This window comes from Anolis sagrei, chromosome 5 (assembly GCF_037176765.1).
Source record: "Anolis sagrei isolate rAnoSag1 chromosome 5, rAnoSag1.mat, whole genome shotgun sequence".
Classification (NCBI taxonomy): Eukaryota; Metazoa; Chordata; class Lepidosauria; order Squamata; family Dactyloidae; genus Anolis; species Anolis sagrei.
In genome coordinates, this window is record NC_090025.1 from 48,579,587 (window position 1) to 48,603,929 (window position 24,343).

General features: G+C 38.1%; 1 protein-coding gene across 3 annotated transcripts in view; it reads right to left on the reverse strand.

Annotated features, from left to right (window-relative positions):
- The window catches only part of NR3C2 (nuclear receptor subfamily 3 group C member 2), a 188,462-nt gene that overhangs the window by 19,225 nt on the left and 144,894 nt on the right, over nt 1-24,343 (reverse strand). For all 3 annotated transcript variants that reach the window (XM_060778863.2, XM_060778862.2, XM_060778861.2), the window contains exons 7-8: nt 8,776-8,906; nt 2,581-2,738 (exon numbers count right to left, since the gene is read on the reverse strand). In XM_060778863.2, the coding sequence (XP_060634846.2) occupies nt 2,581-2,738; nt 8,776-8,906 (289 nt within the window). The remainder of the gene's footprint in view (nt 1-2,580; nt 2,739-8,775; nt 8,907-24,343) is intronic.

The following is a 24,343-nucleotide window of genomic DNA, read 5'->3' on the forward strand; positions in this document are numbered from 1 at the left end:
ATTTTTAGATATGATTTTTCATAACATTTGCAATCATGCGACACATTTCCCTGGAATTTTAATCCATAAATTAAATTGATTTTCCATACATTGATTTGAACTGACTCATAAGTTCACATGCATATATCCATCCATTCATCCATCCACCTTAGCACTGGACATAATTCATAGATTTCCCTTCGGAAGAGGATTGCTTAAAACTTTTAGATGCTTCAAAATCAACTTGCATCATTCTTGGCTAGAACCTCAAGCTTATAAACTGATCTGTTAGGACAGTGGTTCTCAACCTGTGGGTCTCCAGGTGTTTTGGCCTACAACTCCCAGAAATCCCAGCCAGTTTACCAGCTGTTAGGATTTCTGGGAGTTGAAGGCCAAAACATTTGGGAACCCACAGGCTGACAACCACTGTGTTAGGAGAACAACCTCTTATTCAGTCATTCCCTATAAAGTTTGCATATTTTCCTCTAAAAATTAAAGTAAAAAGGAACTGTTCATGTGGTTCCTATTCCTATTCAAAGTAGTAGTCTATATGTATGAGTGCCTTCATGTCGCCTTTTGACTTATTGCAACCCCATGAATTTCACATGGTTTCCTTAGCCAACGGGGTTTTGGCCTGCATCAATAGGAGTATAGTGCCTAGATCCAAGGAAGTCTTGCTACCCCTCTATTCTGCCTTGGTTAGACCACACCTGGAATACTGTGTCCAATTCTGGGCACCACAATTGAAGGGAGATGTTGACAAGCTGGAATGTGTCCAGAGGAGGGTGACTAAAATGATCAAGGGTCTGAAGAACAAGCCCTATGAGGAGCGGCTTAAAGATCTAGGCATGTTTAGCCTGAAGAAGAGAAGGCCAAGAAGAGACATGATAGCCATGTATAAATATGTGAGAAATCACAGGGAGGAGGGAGCAAGCTTGGACATGGAACAATGGCTTCAAACTACAAGAAAGATTCCATCTGAACATTAGGAAGAACTTCCTGACTGTGAGAGCTATTCAGCAGTGGAACTCTCTGCCCCGGAGTGTGGTGGAGGCTCCTTCTTTGGAGGCTTTTAAACAGAGGCTGGATGGCCATCTGTCAGGGGTGCTTTTAATGCGATTTTCCTGCTTCTTGGCAGGGGGTTGGACTGGATGGCCCAAGAGGTCTCTTCCAACTCTATGATTCTATAAGGAATACTCAAGAGGTGGTTTTTTTCCATTCCTTCCTCTGAAAGACAGCCTACAGCACGTGTATTCATTGGTAGTTTTCCTTCCCAGTACTAACCAGGGCTGACCATGCTTGAATTCCCAAATCAGATAGAATATGGTACCTCTAAGCTCTACCTCTTTCTAATTTCCTTCTCATGTGAAAAAGGCAAGAAGACATCTGTGAGCATAGAAAGGCATGATGCCATTTCATTTTCCTTGCTCAGCGTAGAGCAGTGTTTCTCAACCTTCCTAATGCTGTGACCCCTTAATACAGTTCCTCATATTGTGGTGCCCCTCAACCATAACATTATTTTGTTGCTATTTCATAGCTGTAATTTTGCTACTGTGTTGAATCGTGATGGAAATATCACATATGCAGGATGTATGTTATTCACTAGACCAAACTTGGCACAAATACCTGAAACACCCAAATTTGAATACTGGTGGGGTGGGGGTTGATTTTATCATTTAGGAGTTGTAGTTGCTGGGATCTATAGTTAACCAAAAATCAAGGAGCATTCTGAACTCCACCAACAATGGTATTGAACCAATCTTGGTACACAGAACTCCCATGACCAACAGAAAATACTGGAAGGGTTTGGTAGGCATTGACCTTGATTTTTGGAGTTGTAGTTCACCTACACCCAGAGAGCACTCTGGACTCAAACAATGATGGATCTGGACCAAACTTGGCACCAATACTCAATATGCCCAAATGTGAACACTGGTGGACTTTGGTGGAAATAGACCTTGACATTTGGGAGTTGTTGCTGCTGGGACTTATAGTTAACCTACAATCAAAGAGCATTCTGAACCCCACCAATGATAGAATTGGGCCAAACATCCCACAGAGAACCCCCATGATCAACAGAAAATACTGTGTTGTCTGGTGGTCTTTGGCGACCTCTCTGACCCCCAGGTTGAGAAACGCTGACATAAAGAGACAGAGGACTTTTTTTTAGCAATGTTTCTACATTTTAAGCCTGATTTACTTTCTTCAACAAGAGAGCAGAGAAAATTCTGTCCTCACCCCATGTATCATTCCTTACATGGAAAAAGTAGAGGTGCTTGTCTGCATGGAAGCTCTCTGTGCAAGCAAAAACCTTGGAACATCTGGGGACTAACTTCAAAAAAAAGCCTTATAACCAAGATATTGTTTTCCAACATGTTGTTTTGTACTTGGGGAAAAATAGAGAGGTAGGCAGAGGTTGGTGTCCCTTGCACCATGTTGAAGGAAGCCTGGTGAGACAATAGCTTTACCATTAATGTGCCAGTTTAGTGTAATGTGAGCAGTAGTTATTACATCCTGATGCCAGCTAGTTTCAGTTTGGGCTTTGTGGATTTGGTTGCTGTATAAAACAGTATATTCTATTATGTCAGGCAAATTACTTACATCATGAATGGAGTCCAGGAGCTTTGTCAGTTGGTAAAACCGCTGCCAACTTTGCCCAGAACTGTTTGGATGCTTTGTGACCATCTTCCTTAGTTCTTTAATATAATTTGCCCTCATTTCTTCAAATGCAGCTTGGCTCTTGAGGCCATCCTTGGGAACTGTTATAAAGAGATACACAAATATATGACTCACTGATGTGTTTAAAAGGAATTTCTTGTCACAAGGTCATTCACAAATGATTAGAAAGCATTTCTTTCAGATTTTGTAAATTTGGCAGCTGCTTAAACCCTTTGAGTTTTAGTAAAAGCTTTCTGGAGGCAAATGTATGGACTAGTAAAAACACAACATGATGGAAAGAAAGCCTAAATGCGTCTGATCAGCCAGCTTTGACTTAAAATTATACATGTGCACACACAGCATACACACACTTGTATACAAAAAAGATGGCATATTATTTTGGAAAACAGGAAAAAAAATATTCTGACACCTCGAGCCAATTCTAATACAGTAGAGTCTCGCTTATCCAACCTTCGCTCATCCAATGTTCTGTATTATCCAATGCAGTCTGCCGCCTGCCCGGATCCACAGCAGTTCCAATACATTGCGATGTTTTGGTGCTAAATTTGTAAATACAGGAATTACTACATACGATTACCATGTATTGAGCTGCTTTTTCTGTCTATTTGTTGTAAAACATGATGTTTTGGTCCTTAATTTGTAAAATCATAGCATAATTAGACGTTTAATAGGCTTTTCCTTAATCCCTCCTTATTATCCAGCATTTTTGCTTATCCAATGTTCTGCCAGCTCGTTTATGTTGGATAAGTGAGACTCTACTGTCTTACAAGTTGTGGGGTGGGATGTAAAATACTTATTGAATTCAAGTGCTTTCAAGATGAATTTGATAATATATTCTGAGGGATGGAAAACCCATTACTTTTTTTCTTTCATGTCTGTAGTCAAATGATGCTTTTAAACCTGGAATGCATTTTTGAGCAGACATTACAGATGAAATAAAACCTGAGAATCATGCTATGCAGAATAAATGCATTTTTGAAAGCTATTATTTTCTCGTAAATGTTTTACCGGCATCTGCCTTTTCTGGCCTTTCAATCCTATGATGAACCCAGATGGTTAAGGTGTTCTTGTGCTTGCTTTTAATTCCCAACCCAATGCATGTTTAGGCCATTTATATATTGTCAAGTGACACTATCCAGCATCTTGATAATAAGAATACAAGTAAGTTGTTCTTTCTAATACCAAGACATCTCCCACCATAACTGCTATCAATTATGAAGCAGTTAGAATCAATTTGCCTTATTAATGCTAACAGTCATAAAATACACGATGCAATTCTATCCTTTTATTCTTCATGGTTCAATCTATTTGAGCATTAGTCATAGTGTTGCCACAGGATTCATGCATTTCAAGCACTACTATGAACACGTGCAAAAATGTGTCTATGGTCTCAAATGCTTGTTCCACAAACATGCTATTCTCAACAGCCCTGTGGATACTGAAGTTTCAAGTAAGACAGACCAACGTTTAGGAATAAATGGAACAAAGAAGGTGCTGTTCAACAATGCTGGAGTCAATAATAGCATTCATGCTACTCATGCAAACAAAACATTTATCAAAAGCAGAATGCTATGATAGCAGTACCCATTCAAAAGTTTCCCCAGCTATTTGCTTGTATAATGCAAGAATTTTGAATTCTGAATCCAATGTTTCAGTTACAAAAGTGCAACAGGAAACGTAACACATGTTATGTCTAGAAAACATCAGAAGTTTCTGAACTTTTTTATTTTTTGAAAAAACAAACAATGAGTGGTTTTTAATTTTTTCTACATGGAGGAAGTACATTTTATGGACTTCCAAGAGACATCTGGTTGCCTGCTGGGGGAAATGGTGGTGAATTAAATAAGCCATAAGTCTGATGTTACAAGGGAATCTTCATACAGGATGATGTACAGAAGCCCCTTTAGATATTATAAAGCCAATAAATAGTTGCCTTGTATAATTTTATAAGTCGAATTCCATAGTCCCTAGGATAAAATGTTGTCAACATTGAACCATACTGTGATGGTTAGGTAAAGCTAAAGCTAAAGGTTTTCTCCTGACATTAAGTTCAGTTGTGTCCGACTCTGGGGGTTGATGTTCATCTTCATTTCTAAGCCAAAGAGCCGGCATTGACCATAAACATCTCCAAGGTCATGTGGCCAGCATGACTGCATGTAACGCTGTTACCTTCTGCAAAAGCGGTACCTATTGATCTACTTACATTTGCATGTTTTCGAACTGCTAGGTTGGCAGAAATTGGGGCTAACAGTGGGAGCTCACCCCGCTCCCCGGATTTGAACTGGCGACCTTTCTGTCCGTAAGTTCAGCAGCTCAGTGGTTTAACCCACCTATATAGTGGTTTAACCCACTGAGCCACTGGGGGCTTTGGTGATGGTTGGTTACCCATTAGATAGCAAAATAATTTTCAAGTCTCCTTGTAATGTAAACCAAACATTATTCCTAATCTTATGAATCACACTTTCTTCCACTATTGTTCAGTTTATCATCCTGGACAGTTACAAAACCTGAATACATGATAAAGATATATGTTGTTAATAGAAATGATCTCAATTTCATCATATTGAAGATTCAGGTCATGATATGGCACGTTTCAGAGGTCAGGAAATGATACAAAAAGGACCACTAACTATATTGGCAACTTTACTATCAATTAATCATTAATAGTACTGGCCCGCACTTTGATGGATTGTTATGATAGTTAGCCAGCCCGCATGGTTCCACTGCATTTTAGGAATGTTATAATTTTAAATTTTTTATAATTTTATCAATGAGATTCTTTTGCGCTGTTGCTTATACTTATGTCATTGTATTTATACTTATATGTTGTTGTCTGCATGTGGCACTTGGAGTGCTTCTGTGAGCCACTCCGAGTCCCTTTGGGGAGATGGTGGCAGGGTACAAATAAAGATGATGATGATGATGATGATGATGAAGATGATTATGTGCCTATGTTTAAAGTTGACAATGGTGAAAAACCAGAGGGTGGTATGTGAAATTTAAAAGCCACACCCCCTGCAACTCCACACTATTTATCCAATGCATGGTTTTTAAAAGAAGCTACCCAGAATTGCGAAAAAAAAAAAAAAAAGCACAGCAGCTATTTCAACCCAGATCTGGTTTATAGATGAGCACATTAATAATTTAGCAGCAGGAGACAAGCAAACTACAAACAAATAGCTGCTCTGGGAACAGTTATTAGGCAATCTTGGTCTTTGAAAAAAGCTTAATGGGTGGTGAACGGCATCTCATACATTTGGGCCATCATTTAGGCTGGAGGAAGGAGGAGATGTAATAGACTGTCCGGGAATAGCAGTACTATGTTGCACTCTTGCACACAAAGGGGCAGCAGTGAATTGGAATGGCATTTTTGTTATGGTCTTTATGCAGTCTACAAGAATTGCTTGAAGATGAGAATTCAACTCCCTCTAAAGTGATTGATTTTATACCTGGTTGAACCAACTAATTGAGATATGACTCTATCCCATCCAATTTTGGGGAATCCTGATTTGTGATGTAATAATTAGCTCGCTCTCTCCCCCCACTCTTTTGGTTTTGTCATTCCCAATTATCCTTTGTCTTCACTAATAGTACAATAGTAGTACAATTATGTTGTCATTGTTCCATGTGAGAGGATAGAACTCAAGAAGCTTAATTACCATAGCTATTCGAGTAAAAGCCGACCCGAATATAAGCCAAGGCACCTAATTTTACTACAGAAAACTGGAAAAACTTATTGACTTGAGTAGAAGCCAAGGGTGGGAAATGCAGCAGCTACTGGTAAATTTCAAAACAAAAACAGATACCAATAAAATTACATTAATTTAGGCATCAGTAGGTTAAATGTTTTTGAATATTTACATAAAACTGTAAATTACGATAAGACTGTCCAACTGATTAAATCATTATTCTAACCTTCTTCAATGTAATGCGCTTACGTATCATCCTTCCAATAATCACCATAGTTTATTTTAATTATACATTTTGTGGAAAATGCTATGTGTATATGAATAAGGGAAAGCGGGAAAGACTGATGCTGAGAGAGGAGGAGAGGAAGATGCGTGCTGCACCGAGAGAGGAAGAGAGAAAGGTGTGTGCTGCGCGAGAGAGGAAAGAGAGCTGAGGGTCCTGGCAGGAAGACGTGGGGCTGAAAGATGCAATTCTTTCAGCTCTACATCTTCCCACCAGGACTATCACCCGAGTATAAGCCGAGGGGGGCTTTTTCAGCCTAAAAAGGGACTGAAAACTCAAGTATATACAGTAGCCATTTCTAGCAGATATCTTCTATGACTATATAGAATAACCATGCAAGAAAGAGGAGTATAATAGCCCTGTCCTAACCTCACTATAATTTCCGCTGCCCTTCATGTGTGAAGGGCAACTTTCTGAAGGACTCTCCAGGATGCTCCACTATGCTGAGCTTCCACAGATAAAATGATGTTCACCATGCAATGAGAATAATGAGAGAAGACAATAGAAAGTGGGAGGGGCATTCCCTGATGTGTATTTATTTAACCAACACTTCTAATATACTGATAGGACTTGTCCTACAAGATCACTCAGGTTGTTTTCCTGGTTCCAAAACCAGAAAGGTAGATAGGACATCACAGGTCAACCGCAGTGAGGACAAGTTCTAGCCCTGTGCCAGTTCCATCCAAAACGAGACTTCGGTTATTTCATAACTTCTTAGGACTTTGCCCACCTTTCGTAACAGTCAGGTATTCTTGTTATATTATAGCGTAATGAAAACTGTGGGGTTTTTTTTTTTTACTGCCAAGCTATTGTATAGAAATATAATGTCCCCACCCTCAGTCAACAGAACTGCAGCAATAATCAGAATTGTAACCAGAGTACATAATTTGTAAGCATTCTTCACAAACTTGTAGCCCATATCAACAATCTTTACAAATAAGTCTGTTCCTTATCCAAACAAAATGGATGGTTACATACATTCAAACATTATATGCATGGTATATTAGAATTTACAAATCCATCCAATTAGCATGATGAAATTATATTTCTTGATTCCTGCCTACCCTTTGGATGTTTTTAATGGCTCAGTTGGTGCACAGTTGCATGTATAAAAGACCCATGGGTTTTAGGCTTACCTGATCACATATAGATTGAATTACCATTTTTATAGGTATCATTTCCATATTCTGTACAGAACTTACAAGAAAAGCTTTTTACAGGCAAGCCTGAAAATTATTACACTAGCATCAGTCAGAATTAAATATATGAAACCGCCATAATGAGCTGCACAATTAAAACTCTGGATTTCTGGAAACCTGCCCAGTTGTTTCCCATTATAATTATTAAATATGGCAAGGCAACTGGCAATCTTCTGCATTCTGTGGGATTTGGACAAGCATGAAAACAATTGAGATGTAATGTGTGGGTTTTTTTCCTATGTTAATTGAGATAAACTTTTTTTGATGTGGTTGCCATTCAAGTTTCTAACTGAATTCCAGCAGCTGGTCATGTGACTGAACAATGAGCTTAGAAATCTATAACATAACACAGTATATGGGTGGCATTATATGGAACTGTGCTCCAGTTTGCAAAGGAGATGCCTGCTGTGGCATTTGAACAAACTTAGCACATGCCCAGGACAGTTGTGTAAATGATTACTTGCAGTCTTTGTCAAAGTTATGTTATCCAAACGAGAGGTTTCTCCTCCTTGCCAATCCTCTCTCCACACAGTCTGTGTGTAAATGGTAGTGTGCAACTGTGTTTTATCTGTGTCCACAAGGTGATAACTGGGAAGGGAGATGACTCTGAGCTTCAAGCAGACGTTTTGTTCAGAAAAGAAAAACTATATGATGCACTCCAGCTATCATCTGCCACCTTGTAAATGACCAATTACTTTTGCAGCTGTATTTTTCCATAGTCTTCCTGTGTAAACCCATATTTGCTGTATTATAGGATATTATTCAGTACTGGAATTATTTGATCTTTATTTTTCAAATGTGCAACAGGTCTTCAATACAAAATATTGGACTCTGGGTACTCCTATTTTCCACTTTTATTGTTTTTTTAAAAAAACTTACTATGATTCAATGCTTACAACAATATGCAAATGTATGTATCACAATGGGAATTAATTGGCAAACCTACCTGTGCTTAACAGCAGCAAAACTTTCATTATGGTATATTCTTCAAAGCTAAGTTGCAAGCGAACAAATTGAAGGCTAATCTGGTGCATCCCCTGGCACAATTCAAACATTGCAGACTGGCGCATCCTTTCTCTGGAAAGAAAAAGGACAAAACATAGATTAGAACAGAAATGCACTGCAACCTTTAAATGGCAGTTCATGTGTTAGAGAAGTCTGTTCCCAAAGGATTACTCTTATATCATTAGCAGCTGTTTGTGTACTACAATCAGGACTTGGGTAAAGATGATAAAATCCTTAGATATATGATCGGTCAAGGTTTAGCCCTTTGAAGTACCAATGAATTCAACATAAGATGAAGATGACAAAGTCTGTACAATCTCCCCACATTAAATAAAGCAGAAATACATTTTTCAGGGCACATGACTTCTCACTACATCTTTTCCCATACTATTTTTGGCCAACCTGTTCACCCTTGCTGAAATGAAAAGCTAATGGAGTGTTAAACTTTACAGTACAGTTTCTTTGGAGAGAGGGAACAGGCCAAAATGTAGGGAGAGAGAAGAGCAAAACAGATTCATACATTGATAGGAAAACACAGGTATACATTTATGTCACACTAGAAGTGTAGTGATTTTTTTTTCAACTGCTTAAATAGAGGAGGGATGTCATTGCTGATCAAATAAAGTAACTAAAGCTGACATAATTCAGAGGGCAAAAATGCAAATTTCTTCATGTTACAAGCACATGGTTGGTTGGTTATAAGAATGAATACAAACTATCCAAAAACAAACTATCAGAATGAATACAAACTATCAGAAATTTTCCATCTTAACCAATCAGGTTTGAATCTGTATGGGAATGTATATTAAAACACTGAAGCTATCAGCCCAATGTAAGAGTCTGCACTTCATCGTATGGTCAATTTTGAAGATGGCACCTGAGCGACAGTACAATTTCAACCTGCAATTCATTCAAATATTCAGTTCAAACATTGCTTTGAAAAGAGATAAATATGGGCCACATCTCTGGAAGTCATCAAATTGGATACCTTTTAGAGATTAAGCTACCGCCAAATGTTTACTTCCATACCAGTCCTGGAAAGGCCTATTGACCTGAGGTCTTCCTTGTGAGCTCCTAACATTATCCACCATTACAAGTAGGATTCCAGTCTAAATGTGTGCTTTATTCAGATCTGACAAAACTTTTCTTGAGGAGCTCACAACCTCTGAGGATGCCTGCCATAGATGCAGGCGAAGTGTCAGGAGAGAATGCTTCTGGAACATGGCCATACAGCCCGAAAAACTTACAGCAACCCAACTTTTCTTGTGTGTGTGTGTTTTTTTTGTAAGTAGTTGTCAAGGGTGCACAGAAGAATACGACAATTCCAGTATTGGTTGTGATCCTATGTCAGGAGCTATAGCTTCTTGGCATTCACAGAGAACTTCAGGTCTTCAACAGATGATGTCATTGCTCTGCACCTAGCAGTAGGAAAATAGCCAGCCACTTATTTGCCATTTCCTCTGCTGCTCACTGAAATGGTTGGATTTGGGTAACTACAACTGAAAAAGGGAGAGTCTGGGAGAAGGATTTTGGTTGTTGCATAATCAATAGAGTATTCTGGCCTTCACGGTGACCAAAGAGTGAATTATGATGGTATAAATCTGTCTTATACCCCTATAATTCACCAATGGAATGCCAACCAACATGTTTTTACAAAGTATTGGGCAAAGGGTAGAAATGGGATACACCTGTACACAATATACTTAGCACTCTTCCCTGCCTTCTCCCCTTGGCTCTCATTAATTAAATATTTATTTATTTTTAAATTTTCAACCAGTCTTTCTGACTACTTACACCAGGGGTCCTCAAACTTTTTAAACAGAGGGCCCGGTCACAGTCCCTCAAACTTTTGAAGGGCCAGATTATAATTTGTAAAAAGCAAGAATGAATTCTTATACACAGGGCACATATCTTATTTGTAGTGCAAAAAACACTTTAAAACAATACAATAATTAAAATGAAGAACAATCTTAACAAATATAAACGTATTAGTATTTCAATGGGAAATGTAGGCCTGCTTTTGGCTGATGAGATAGGATTGTTGTTGTTATGTGCTTTCAAGTCATTTCAGACTTAGGTTGACCCTAAGCAAGGGCTGGGTAAATGACCTTGGAGGGCGGTATCCGGCCCTCGAGCCTTAGTTTGAGGACCCCTGACTTACACTCATGGCACTTTGCACTGTAAACAGTACTGCACTCAGATTAAAATCAAAATCTTAATTAAAACAATACATAAAAGTAACCCAATTAAAATAGAATTAATAAAACACAACAGCTCTCAACCAAATCCAATCCTTTTCAGCACTAAAATTAAGACAGCAAATTAAATATTCTATTCCCTAGGACAAAGGCAATGGAAAGAGAAACAACCTAGCTTCATTTGGAAGGGAGATCCAAAAAGCCATCCAATAAGATCTGCTTTCATACACCTACTAACCATACCTCCAACAGCAGTGGGGCAGAGAGAAGAACTTTCCCCCAAAAATGTTAAAACTAGATTTAATTAAATAATCCAGCCTTTCAAATAGCAAGACTTGATGCTGCATACAGCTTTTCTATTTGTAGAATGAGGTCTCTTTCTACAAGTAGAGCCACATGATTTCTATAACCAAATCTAGTCAACAATCTCCATATACTTCTCAACGTGCCACATAATGCTACATAGAACACATTACAATAGTCAAAATGAAATGTAGCTAACGCATGTGTTACCATGACGAGAAACAAAGGTAGCTGGTTTCATTATTGAAACACACTATTGGCCACAGTCAAAAACTGAGCATACATGTTCAAAGTTGAATCCACAAGTATATCTTGGTTGTATACCCTAGTCTTCAAAATGTGTGTAATTCCACACAAAACCAAAGTCTTCAAGCACAGTATTATCCCCATGTGTTGACCTGCCTTTCAAGTAAGTAGATTGAGGTCTCAACCAGTCAATTACCACAAAAATTCATCAATTTAAAAATAAAATAATTTCTTGGATTTAAATGGAAAGGAAAAATATATTTTTAGTGACAAAATCAAAAACTGCTTTAAGTGAAACCAGGAAAATCAAAGTATTCCCCAGATAGTGAGAAAACTTAAAAAGAAATGATTACTTTAAAACAAAATTGAATGCAAGTTTACCCATCATTTTAACTTCAAATAAATAGTGTGAGAGGCACAAACTGATATTTTAAATCTCGTTACAGCTATGTAACAGCAGTAATAAATAGAAACCATACATCATAATTTTACATAAATCTAAGGGGCAACCTTTCATGACAAAAATATATTTTGTTTCCACATAAACCTTTGCAAATATGAAAGAAGAGTGAAAAACTAAAGGAAACCAGCTCATTGAAAGCAGTTCAGTGCACTACTGTATTATGCCTTTCAGATGTATGAAGGATTAACAATCTAAAAGTTAACAGCTTAATGTAAGAGGTATAAAATAGTGATTGTTACTAGAGATCTCTAAATGGATGACATGAAAGCTAGCCATCTCCAATAACCTCCAGTGAATTATGACTGTTTATTCTAGAAATATAGCAGATCAGACTCTATATAAATCTGTGTTACAGATACATGAATTACAAGAATAATTTGCTCTTATAAAGATTTATGTTATAATTTAGTTATTACTTTGTGTTCAGCATAGTGAAAACAAAATAAGAAGAAAAGAAGTTTGAAAGGCAATTTTCACTTTTTTAGACTACTACTGGCAAATAGAGGGAGAAAAAGTGGAGGCAGTGACAGACTTTGTATTTCTAGGTGCAAAGATTACTGCAGATGCAGACTGCAGCCAGGAAATCAGAAGACGTTTCCTTCTTGGGAGGAGAGCAATGACCAATCTCGATAAAATAGTGAAGAGTAGAGACATCACACTGGCAACGGCAGTCCGCATAGTTAAAGCAATGGTATTCCTCGTAGTAACCTATGGATGTGAGAGCTGGACAATAAGGAAGACTGGGTGAAGGAAGATAGACGCTTTTGAATTGTGGTGCTGGAGGAAAATTCTGAGAGTGCCTTGGACCGCAAGAACATCCAACCAATCCATACTCCAGGAGATAAAGCCTGACTAGAGGCTAAATGAAGTACTTTGGCCACATAATGAGAAGACAGGAAAGCTTGGAGAAGATAATGATGATGGGGAAAATGGAAGGAAAAAGGAAGAGTGACAGGACAAGGGTAAGATGGAAGGATGGTATCCTTGAAGTGACTGGCTTGGCATTGAAGAAACTGGGGGTGGCCATGGCCGACAGGGAGCTCTGGCATGAGCTAGTCCATGAGGTCACAAAGAGTTGGAAGCAACTGAACAAATAAACAACAACAAACTACTACTTCAGTGTCTGAGGAGAAGGAATATATGGCAGAACCTGGACAAAAATACGACTTTGTATCAGAATTCCCAGAATCCCCAAATAAAATGAACAGTGGTCATGTTGTCTGAGGGATTCTGGGAGCTGTAGACCAGAAATGAACTTCTCCAAATTCTGGTATATGCTAACCATCTATTCAGTGATAAGCCATTTACTGTATTGAAAACGATGTGATTCTCCCTTCTTTAAAAAAGTAAGTTAACAATTCAGTTTAACTTTCATTTATCTATCTGTCACCAATCATAATTATCAGTACTTTAAAAAACCACCTCTCCACAGGGGGGAAAAACTGTAGTAGTGTTACTTGTAACAAGGAAAAGGTCCCTAGGCATTTAGTCACATTACCTGTATTATTTAAGACACACAGAGAGAAAGAGAGGGAGGAGGAGGAGAGAGAAAATGTGCTCAAACATGAACAACTATATTATCCCTGAAGGAACCCCGGTACTAGGGAACAAATACCACCTCACTTTTTGCCTGTAAGATTTCTCAATGATGCAAAGAAAAATTTATTTAAAGAACATTTTCCTCCAGCCATAAATATATAATCGAAGCAAGTATGCTTTCTGTATGACTCCTTCAGGAAGCACAGATGAAAGCTAATCTTTCACTGTGGTCACCAGAAGCCAGTACAGACTTTTACAGCACTGATGCATGAGGTCCCAATGGTTTTTTCCCCCATCTAGGAACTAGCTATGTTGCTCAGATCTGAACACTCAAATAAGCCTACAAGGTGCAGTCTTGAAGTTGCAAAGTCAGGTTTACAAGTTATCAAATCACATCATACAATGTCCAAGTTTTAACTAAAGCCTTTCAATAAAGGAACAGCTGCCGTTCATGTTTTAGAGAGTATATGTGCTCTCTTCATATGTGCTGGATGGTAAATAGTTGTACAAATCTCACAAGTATCAGTTTAGTGGGCAGAGATAGTAGCCATGACGCCACTGGGCAATGAGCAACACCACTCATTTACGTCCAGGTTTATTTCTTTATCAACCAAGAACTCAATAAGTGTGAATCCATATATATCTTCTCTAAAAGCATGACATTTCAGGATACCCCAATACTCCTTTCATAGAAATATCTAACTTTTCATGAATGTTTTCCTATTGTTTTACACATCTCTCCATATTAGTTCTATTAAAATACCACTAAAGCACTTTCCTTTTGCTTTTCGATAGGAGGAATAAAACACTCTTTCATTCACATTGCATCAAGAGCCCCCAGTAGCACAATGGGTTAAACCCTTGTGCCGGCAGGATTGCTGACCAACAGGTCAGCAGTTCAAATCCTGGGAGAGTGGGTTGAGTTCCCTATGTCAGCTCTAGTTCCCATGAGAGAAGCCTCCCACAAGGATGGTAAAACATCAAAACATCCAAGCGCTCCATGGGCAATAGCCAACGCACTCATACAGAAGCAACTTGCAGTTTCTCAAGTCGCTCCTGACACGAAAAAAGAGGTTGCACTATGATTTCCATGAAAACTAAACAAGGGTAGGATATTATTTTCTTGAGAAGTCTTTGAGGATGGGGAGAAATTCTGGAGGAGGAGAAGGAGAAGGAGGAAAAGTACTTGTAGTCGATATGGCTGAATAAAGGAACAGATACAGAGACGAATCAAAGGCCACCCAAATGTTATAATCTTGAATGCCCAGGAGCAACTACGATCTTCTTGTGTACAGTTAACATTTTAATAATAATAATAATAATAATAATAATAATAATAATAATAATAATAATAATAAACTTTATTTCTATCCCTCTCTCTCCCTAGAGGGACATTTTCTCTGTCTCCCAAACACATGCTGTATAAAGTATACACACCTATCTCTATATTACAAGACCATCCTATCTAAGTTTATCTCTCACATCCAGTCCTTAATTGGAAAAGCATGAATTCACAAAGGCTTTAAAGACAGAAACCCACAATCTGGGTAGCTACCGGCCTGGAACTTTATATCTAGGAAATGAATTTCCTAGTAAATAGCTAAGTTCACATTCTTTATTAAAATTGCATTGCACAATAAATCTGAATCCAGATTTTGTCTCTTGAGCTTATCCTAACCAGTTAATCCTTTCAGGCTTTAGCCTATAAACCCTTAATGGTTCTGGCCCAGGCTACCTGTCTGAACGTATCATCCCCTACGAACCAACATGGAGACTAAGATTATCTGGGGAGGCCCTGGTCTCGGTCCAGCCGGCCTCACAAGTGTGGCTGCTGGGACGAGACACAGAGCCTTCTCAGTGGTGGCCCCTTGGTTGTGGAACTCCCTCCCTAGCGACATCAGAACAGCCCCCTCCCTATTAGCCTTTATGAAAAGAGTCAAAGCCTGGATCTGGGAGCAGGCTTTTGAAAACTAGGGCAATGCAGTATTCTGCTTCGAAAACTTTGTGCAATTTGATCTTGGAATGGGCTCAGACTACAAACTTTGGAAGGCGTGTTTTTAATTTTAAACCTGTTTTAACTCAGTCTCATATGTTGCAATTTTAGTTTCTTTAGATAATTGTTGTTGAGGCACGATGTATGTGCCACTGTAGGCCACCTTGAGTCCCCCTTTTGGGATAGAGAAGGACGGGGTATAAGTATGGCAAATAAATAAATAAATACCTGCTCTGTCCCGTAAAACAAATGTTACGTTTTTGAAAAACAATAGCTCATATTCATTTTGATGGTGGGTAGCCCCAATTTCTGTAAAGGATTAGGGAACTTTTTATTGCTCAAATACTCCTCAAGAGTAGCTCTAACACACTGGCTCAATATCTTGATCACATAATGAAAACATCTTTTATATTCCCCATAAACCTGAACCTTACACTACCAATTTATTCCATAAAGATGTTCCAGCAGCTTCGAAGACTCTCATGACCCTGATGTTTGATTACTATTATTTCCGCTGAGGAAGAAAAATCTCTCTCAGTAGCAGTTTGCTTAGAATTCAATGGCCCATGTGCTTGAAAGTTTGAGTTAGTGCTAATTATATATCGTATCCCCCTCCATGAGACCAGAATACTAAGTGCCACACACAAGTTAGGGAAGTGCAGGGACAGACATTGCAGAAAGCATATGGCCCAAATGTACCAACCCAGAAATACTGGAGCACATTACAGAAATGTTGTGCTTACTGATTTTCTGCAACATTAATTCACCCCTTCAAGAAGCAGGTAAGCAGAGTCCAGCAGGAGCTGGCACGATGGATTATGTCACTTAGAGCACCAAAGATATGCACATAACGAAAGCTTTGTGGCACTGCAAGTAATGGGCATCTGTTGGGATGGTCAAGAAACACCTCATCTAACTCCATGGTCTTTTTGCCTTAAGCTTATTCTGGCCCACCAGAGCTGTAAAATGTTACATTTCCAGTGAAGTATTGAAAAAAGAAACAGTGTAGCTGGGTTGTTGTAGGTTTTTCAGGCTGTATGGCCATGTTCCATGAAAGCCTTCGACAATAACAGTGTAGCTGTCTTCCAATCCAGTCTCTTATCTCCCTTTTTTTTGGTGTAACCTTTATTTTCCAATTTCCAATAAGAACAACTTCCAATTATATTAGGACCACACTGTCCTGGAAGACCCTCATTAAAATAGTATCAAACCTACACATTTTGCATTAGATACAATAATTCCTAGACACATTCCATTGATGGATAACTCACGCTGTGAAAAACAGATCTGAATGTTACATCCAGAACCAACTGTAATTTGTGCGCATGTGCACAGTAGATAATGTAATGGGTAAACTATGAACAGATATATCTGTCATGTAACCAGAAGTCACTTCCTACACCAGCTGTAAAGGTACCACTGTGAATATGAAAACTGATATTAGGTTTATTATATCCTAAGCTGACATAATATATTTTCCACAGAATGACCTCCTTGGAATGTATTGTCGAAGGCTTTCATGGCTGGAATCACTGGCTTGTTGTTGGTTTTTTGGGCTATATGGCCATGTTCTAAAAGCATTCCCTCCTGACGTTTCGCCTGCATCTATGGCAGGCATCCTCAAAGGTTGTGAGGTCTGTTGGAAAATAGGAAAATTCTCTGGAGTTCCAGTGTTTGAGTTTTGTTCTTTATTGTTATAATTTTAGAGTTTTTTTTTAAATATTGGTAGCTGGATTTTGTTCATTTTCATGGTTTCCTCCTTTCTGTTGAAATTGTCCACAATATTAAAAAACTCTAATTTTATGAGGTCAGAAAACTCTATGCTTTCTGACTTCACAACCTCTGAGGATGCTGGCCATAGGTGCAGGCGAAAACGTCAGGAGAGAGTGCTTCTAGAACATGGCCATATAGCCCAAAAAACCTACAACAGCCCACTCTTTGGAATGGTTAGGTCATTTTACACTAGGGTAATTTTTGTCAACTACTTTTGAATCACTACGTAACAAAATTTGAAAAAAAAAAACCTTCCTGGTTTGAAAGTGTGATTTCCTGTTTAATTGTGCGGTACTTATTTTGAAAGTATTTGTTATACTCCTAACTTCATTTTTGTGGCTGCTCCAAACTATGTTGAATTCTTTGAAACTCCCAATATTCATTAATAAGCTATAGCAAAATGTGCTACAGGATGTGCAGCAAAAACTAAGTTTTTGCAGTTTAATAAACGTTTTCCATGTTTTTTTGATAGAACCAATTAAGAAATGACATTGATAACCCAGGAAATAAAATCATGTTAGTGAATAATTTGTTGAAGACATACACACACATCCCCCCCCCCCCCACCTTGCGGGGAAGAATGAAAAGTTAGTTTTTCAATATTTCAGGGGTTTTTTTTTGTCAGGAGTGACTTGTGAAGCTGCATGTCGCTTCTGGTGTGAGAGAATTGGCCGTCTGCAAGGATGTTGCCCAGGAGACACCCGGATGTTTGATGTTTTACCATTCTGTGGGAGGCTTCTCTCATATTCTCGCATGGGAAACTAGAGCCGAGACAGGAGCTCACCCCGCTCCCCAGATTTGAACCACCAACCTGTCGGTCAGCAGTCCTGCCAGCACAAGGGTTTAGCCCATTAACTCCACTTTGGAGGGAAGCATGAAAAGTTAGTTTTTCAATATTTAGGTGAGAAACTCTGATACTTAAATGCATGCTTTCATCTGACTTTCTCTCTGGGACTCCTGGATTGAACTCTCCTGAAGGTGTATATAGATAAAACAACAATATCCATCCAGAGAGTATTTGCACCTGAAGCTGAATCACACACACACACCTCCTGCCCCCCAAATATTTCCATCATTTCTATATCTTTAGAAAGGAAGTTCAGACAAGAGGATAAATGTATGGTAATATTATCAACAATAGTAGACATATTCTTTATAAAGATCACAAACTGCATCTATTTTTCCACCCTATATAAAATATTATTGGGTTAATTAGTTTAAAAACAGAGGTAGTAGTAATCTGTCAATTAAAAAAGTACTTCCTAAATTAGGCTCCATGGGATAAACAGACTGAAAACTAAACCACTGTCAGTGCAAAAGATAATGTAACAAATGATCTATGAAAACAGTGGAACAGTAATCCATTAAATGCGATAATAATGACAGCAAATTATTTCCTCCTGTAAAATTGTACAATTAAAGTCAATCAGATATAACTGGAAAATGAAGCTTTTTGTATTACGTCCTCCCAAGCAGTTAACACAGAATCAGGATATCAGGCGGAATTACAAGCCGAAGAAGATAAAAGGTCACACAGAGGTAGCTGTAGCTTAAGAGGGTGTTATGCAATTATAAAACCACTGCTCTCAAGTTCAGCAAGGACTGCATGAGTACATGCGCACAACACAATAAAAAGACATTCATGACCATGATATTTAACTAGAAAACGTATAAAATTAATTGGAAAAAGACATTTAAAAATCCCAGCTATAACGAGGACCAAATGTGCTTGCTGTACATTAATTAAAAATATGTCTGGTTCTCCGCATTGCCAAATATCTGCCCATTTCAATTTATGTGATCAGATGGAACTGAACCCAGCAATCCAAAACATTTATTCCTCAAACTAGCAACCCAGCCTGCTTTCCAATTTTGTTTTTAAGACAGAACACAACCATTCTCAGTCCTTTTCACCCTGGAGGGGAGGAACTCTTGAAATAATCTGCAAGTCGCGAGTAACCCCTATGTAAAAACAATTACAGCTCAAACCTGCCCGCCCCCTGCCTATTTTTCCATTCACAATCCCTCATGAAATCCCTAGCAATCTCTTTAAGAACACTATAGTTCCAGTGACCTCCTTTTTAGAAATCCTTAGTATAATATACTCAAACTGAATAGATGCCTCCCACAATTAAACTGTTTTGAAATTTTCTATGTTATGGTGGATTGTTTTAATCTGACACTGAAAAAACATACTACCAGTTAACTATATTCTGAATCCCTTTTCTCCTTCATTGAATTTCATTTTTAAAACATCATTATGACTATTACTACTTTTAATACTTTATTCATACTGAAATATTGATCACAGAAAAATTACTTATTCTTTTAGTTATTAGCTATGTTTATATCTGGGAGCCAGTGTGATTTGACTTCCTACCAGGGTTTGACTCTTCACACAGCTCTGAAAACCCACTGAATCAAATCACATCCTCCCAGCCTCATAATAATAATAATAATAATAATAATAATAATAATAATAATAATGCCACTGCAGACTACTTCAACTAGAGAAGTCAGCCATAGCAGAGCACTTGATGAACCAACCTGGACACAGCATATTATTTGAGAACACAGAAATGATGGACCACTCTAACAACTACCCTGTCAGACTACACAGAGAAGCCACTGAAATCCACAAGCATGTGGACAATTTCAACAGAAAGGAAGAAACCATAAAAATGAACAGTATTTTTTAAAAAACTAAAATTAGAACAATAAATAAAGAACAACTCTCAAAAACAGGAGAATTCCAGACAAGAAACAATCAGGGTCAGCTAATCACCTCTTATCAAAGGATTGCCACAGAAAGAAAGAACTCCCCCCTTGAAACTGCTAGGCCATGAAATGCTAATCAAGGTAGCCAATTGAAACATTCACACCTACCTCCAATAGACAAGAGTTCTTTCTCCCACCCTGGACATTCCACAGATATATAAAACCCTATTTTCCTAGTTTCCAACAGACTTCACAACCTCTGAGGATGCCTGCCATAGATGCAGGTGAAACGTCAGGAGAGAATGCTTCTGGAACATGGCAATACAGCCCAGAAAACACACAACAACCCAATACTTTGGTTGTATACCGCCCTATCGCCCTGAAGGGACTCAGTTCCAACATATATTTAATTGCCAGCCCCCCTTGGTGGCAGCTAAACTGCTGAGCTGCTGAACTTGCTGACCGAAAGGTCAGTGGCATGAGCTCCCACTGTTAGGCTCAGCTACTGCCAAACCAGTAGTTCAAAAACATGCAAATGTGAGTAGATCAATAGGTACCGCTTCTGCGGGAAGATAATAGTGTTCCATGCAGTCATGCCAGGCACATGACCTTGGAGATGTCTACGGACAATGCCGGCTCTTCGGCTTAGAAATGGAGATGAGCACCAACCCCTAGAGTCGGACATGACTAGACTTAATGTTGAGGAACTCTTTACCTTTAACCTATTCAATTGCCAGAAAGAAAACCATACAGACAAATTGCATCAAGACAAACACAAAAACACAGGAAGGCAAGAAAAAATCAACTCTGAAGAAATCTTGCCAAGAAAACACCACAATAGTTCACCTTAAGGTTACCAAGGCGAAACGTCAGGAGAGAATGCTTCTGGAACATGGCAATACAGCCCAGAAAACACACAACAACCCAATACTTTGGTTGTATACCGCCAAGAAAACACCACAATAGTTCACCTTAGGATTACCATAAGTCAGAAATGACTTAGAGGCATACAACAAATGTTTATATACCTGGTTCATATAATAGATTGTCAACATCAAAAATGTCCTTGATTGCTAGTTTGTAAAAGAAAACATTTGTAAAGCAGCAAAAATGTTTCCTCAAATCCCATTTTTTTGTGATGAGCCAGTTCCACAAAAAATATTAAACTGTAATATCATTAAGGACACAGACAAAAGAGTTTCATAACTTCAAACCCATCTGGATTTTAAACAAAACATCTATGTTACATGAAAACACATAATAATAACAATCCATGTAACTTCAGTACATTCAGCACAAAACAATAGAGATAAAAACCAAACAGAGGCCGTTTTCTTTTAAAATATACAACTCGCAGCTTAATAGATTTTTTCTGCAAGAAGAAAGAATTTGGATTTGTTCAACTTTTTATGCTACTGAATTCAGTGATTAGCAGTTAATCCACAACCCAGTAATGAATATTTAAGTTTCAAATAGATTTATATTCCAGTCCTAAATACATTATTTGGAACTAAGACCTACTGCTGTAAATGAACCCTGCAAATCTTCTGAAACATGATGTTAAATTCTTCTAATGTATCCATCTCTTTTGTATCTCATGGCAGTCTGGATTTATGCATGCGTTCAAAAACAAGCTATGCTGACTTTTGTATCCAGAATGCTTCAATGAAATGAAATAAGGTATATGCTTGCAGGCTTTGCACACATTTGCTCCCTTAGCAATCTTCTCTTTGCTCCTAACCTGCAAGAGCAAGGAAAGGGACATGCAGGGGGAAAAGTACACTACTCAGTTGAGTAAATACTGGTTTTCTGCAATGAGGAGAATCTACACAGCAGTCTGGGGAGTAAGAATTTATCAAAGAATATTCCAGTTAGCATGTATATACTCATGTAGAAGTAAACCTCATATATCAGCCATGGGCAGATTTGGGGGCTAAAATTACTTATACAAGAAATCAACTTATACAGGAGTACATATGATAGGCAAGGTTGCATGTGACCTGGGCTTAAGAAGTATCACATTAGAAGAAGGGGAGTGCATTCTCCTATTTGCACCATTCTGCAGCAAAGTTTTTCTACCCTCCCCCTACACTGGTGTGGCAGAATAAAGGAAACCCAGTTATCCCAGCACTTATAGTTTCCATATGTCTATTAATCAATTTAGACAGTTTCTTTTAAATGCAATTTAAATGTAGGAAATCCAGGTGTGAATATGCAATCTTTCATCTAGTTTGATTTCAACAGTTACTCATTAAATCAAATCCAATGATATTAACTTTTTGTGACAGACTCCAAGGCAGGCAGGGGACCAGCAAAGGGGAAGCCCAGTCACTTCACCTCATGCTATGCCAGAGCCTTTACCTGGAAAGTGTGGTGCTAAAAACCTATCTGCAGCCCAAAGAGGCTTTGGTGATTTTCATTTTGGCTTCTTACTACTGACAAGTTGTGCAGATAACTCCTCCAAAGAAACCTCTAGTTTAACTCAGTGAATCCAGTGGTCATCTTTTTCATTTAGGTGAAAAATTGTGATAGCTTTGCTTTCTAACGGTTCAATGTACACAAAAATATTAATATATATTTTATATAAAACTACCTTTTGACTATATGAACAAGGTGCATGTGACATGAAAATGAATTTCAAATGTAGGCTTGGGTCCTATCTCCAAGATGTCTCATTATGTACATATATACAAATACAGGTACTGTATTCTGAAATTTGAAACACTTCTGGTCCCAAGCATTTCAGATAAGGATTTCTCTATTGGAAATTCCATAACCTAGTGGAAATAAATGCACCATAACCTTATTGAAAAGGTAAAAATGATGTCACACCCATTTGGCAAATGTGAATCTCCGTGAACATAGAGACCACATTTTGAAAACCTCTAGTCAAGAAAAGCATGACCTTGTTAGAAGTCAGCTCTTTGAACAAGTGATATTCATAAGCATTAATGTAATAGCACACAGGTAACTCAGCTGTTAAACAGAAGAACCATGTTTTTAAACTGCCAAGGATAAAGTCATGCCACTACAAAAATATATTCGGTTAGCAAAAGATGGTTGTTTCTTTGAAGCTGAATTTGCGGTTACAATTGCCCAAAAATATATGCACTCCCTTGAAACCTCTTAGTTAAAATATGCACTCAGAGATAAAAACAAAGTCTTCTTTGAAAAATAACACATCTTCTTGTATATATTCAGTATACTAGTCCATAGACCAATGTCTTTAAGCATATAGATATAGTACAAACTGTATAACTATACTCACTGAAGTCTGAAAGGAGACAAACTGCATCCACCTCCATTGAGGTCTACAAACATACTGTTCTACTAAAGTCCAAACAGCAACATGCATCCACCTCCACTGAGGTCTGATGCAAACTGAATACAATATGGAGTCCTGTGTTCAAAGCCCCTCCCACACCAAAGAGGCACAAACTGGCATACCAACACACACACACACACACACACACACACACACATATATAGCTTAATAATATCGCTTATAGTTTAGCTGGTCCGTGAGGTCACAAAGAGTCAGAAGCGACTGAACAAATAAACAACAACAGCATAGCTTAACAATTATATACATTTATAAACAGTTAGTGGAGACTTGGGAGGTTGCTATTTCCAACATTCTTAACCTGCACTACTAGTTAACCAATCAGAAGTAAAATAGACGAAATGAAACTTCCAATTTTTAGAGAATGTCTTATAATAACTTGCATGTGATTTAGCTAATGCCATTGAGACTGTTGCAGGTCTTCTAGTGATACTAGAATCTTTATTTAAAAGCAAAGAATCTGATTTTTGATAGATGTATCAATTGTTTTAAGTAGATAACACAATCCCAGAATCCGCCCCCCCCCCCCCTCTCCAAATTTTCTTTTACAAACAATAACAAATAGCAGGAGAAATTGGCTAAGTTTGTTGGGACTGCTGGAAGTTGCAGTCCAACAACTCTGGCAGTCTGTATAGAAGCCAATCCTGCTTTAGAATGTAATAAAAATAACAAATTACACATTTTCAGAGGAACTTGCATGCTGCTGTTTTGCATGGCAACAGTAAGAACGGATCGCTGCCAATATGACTTTAGAACAATATTGTTTCAGTCTATGGACTCCATGTGGACAAGGCTTTACACTTCAATTTAAAACGAGCAATTTTTTCAATTATCACAAAAGTAATAAAATCTTTGAATGTTTCATTGAGGCCTTTCAGCTGCTTTCAAGGCTGCAAAGCAAGGTAATTAAAATAGTAATGAAAACATCAGTTG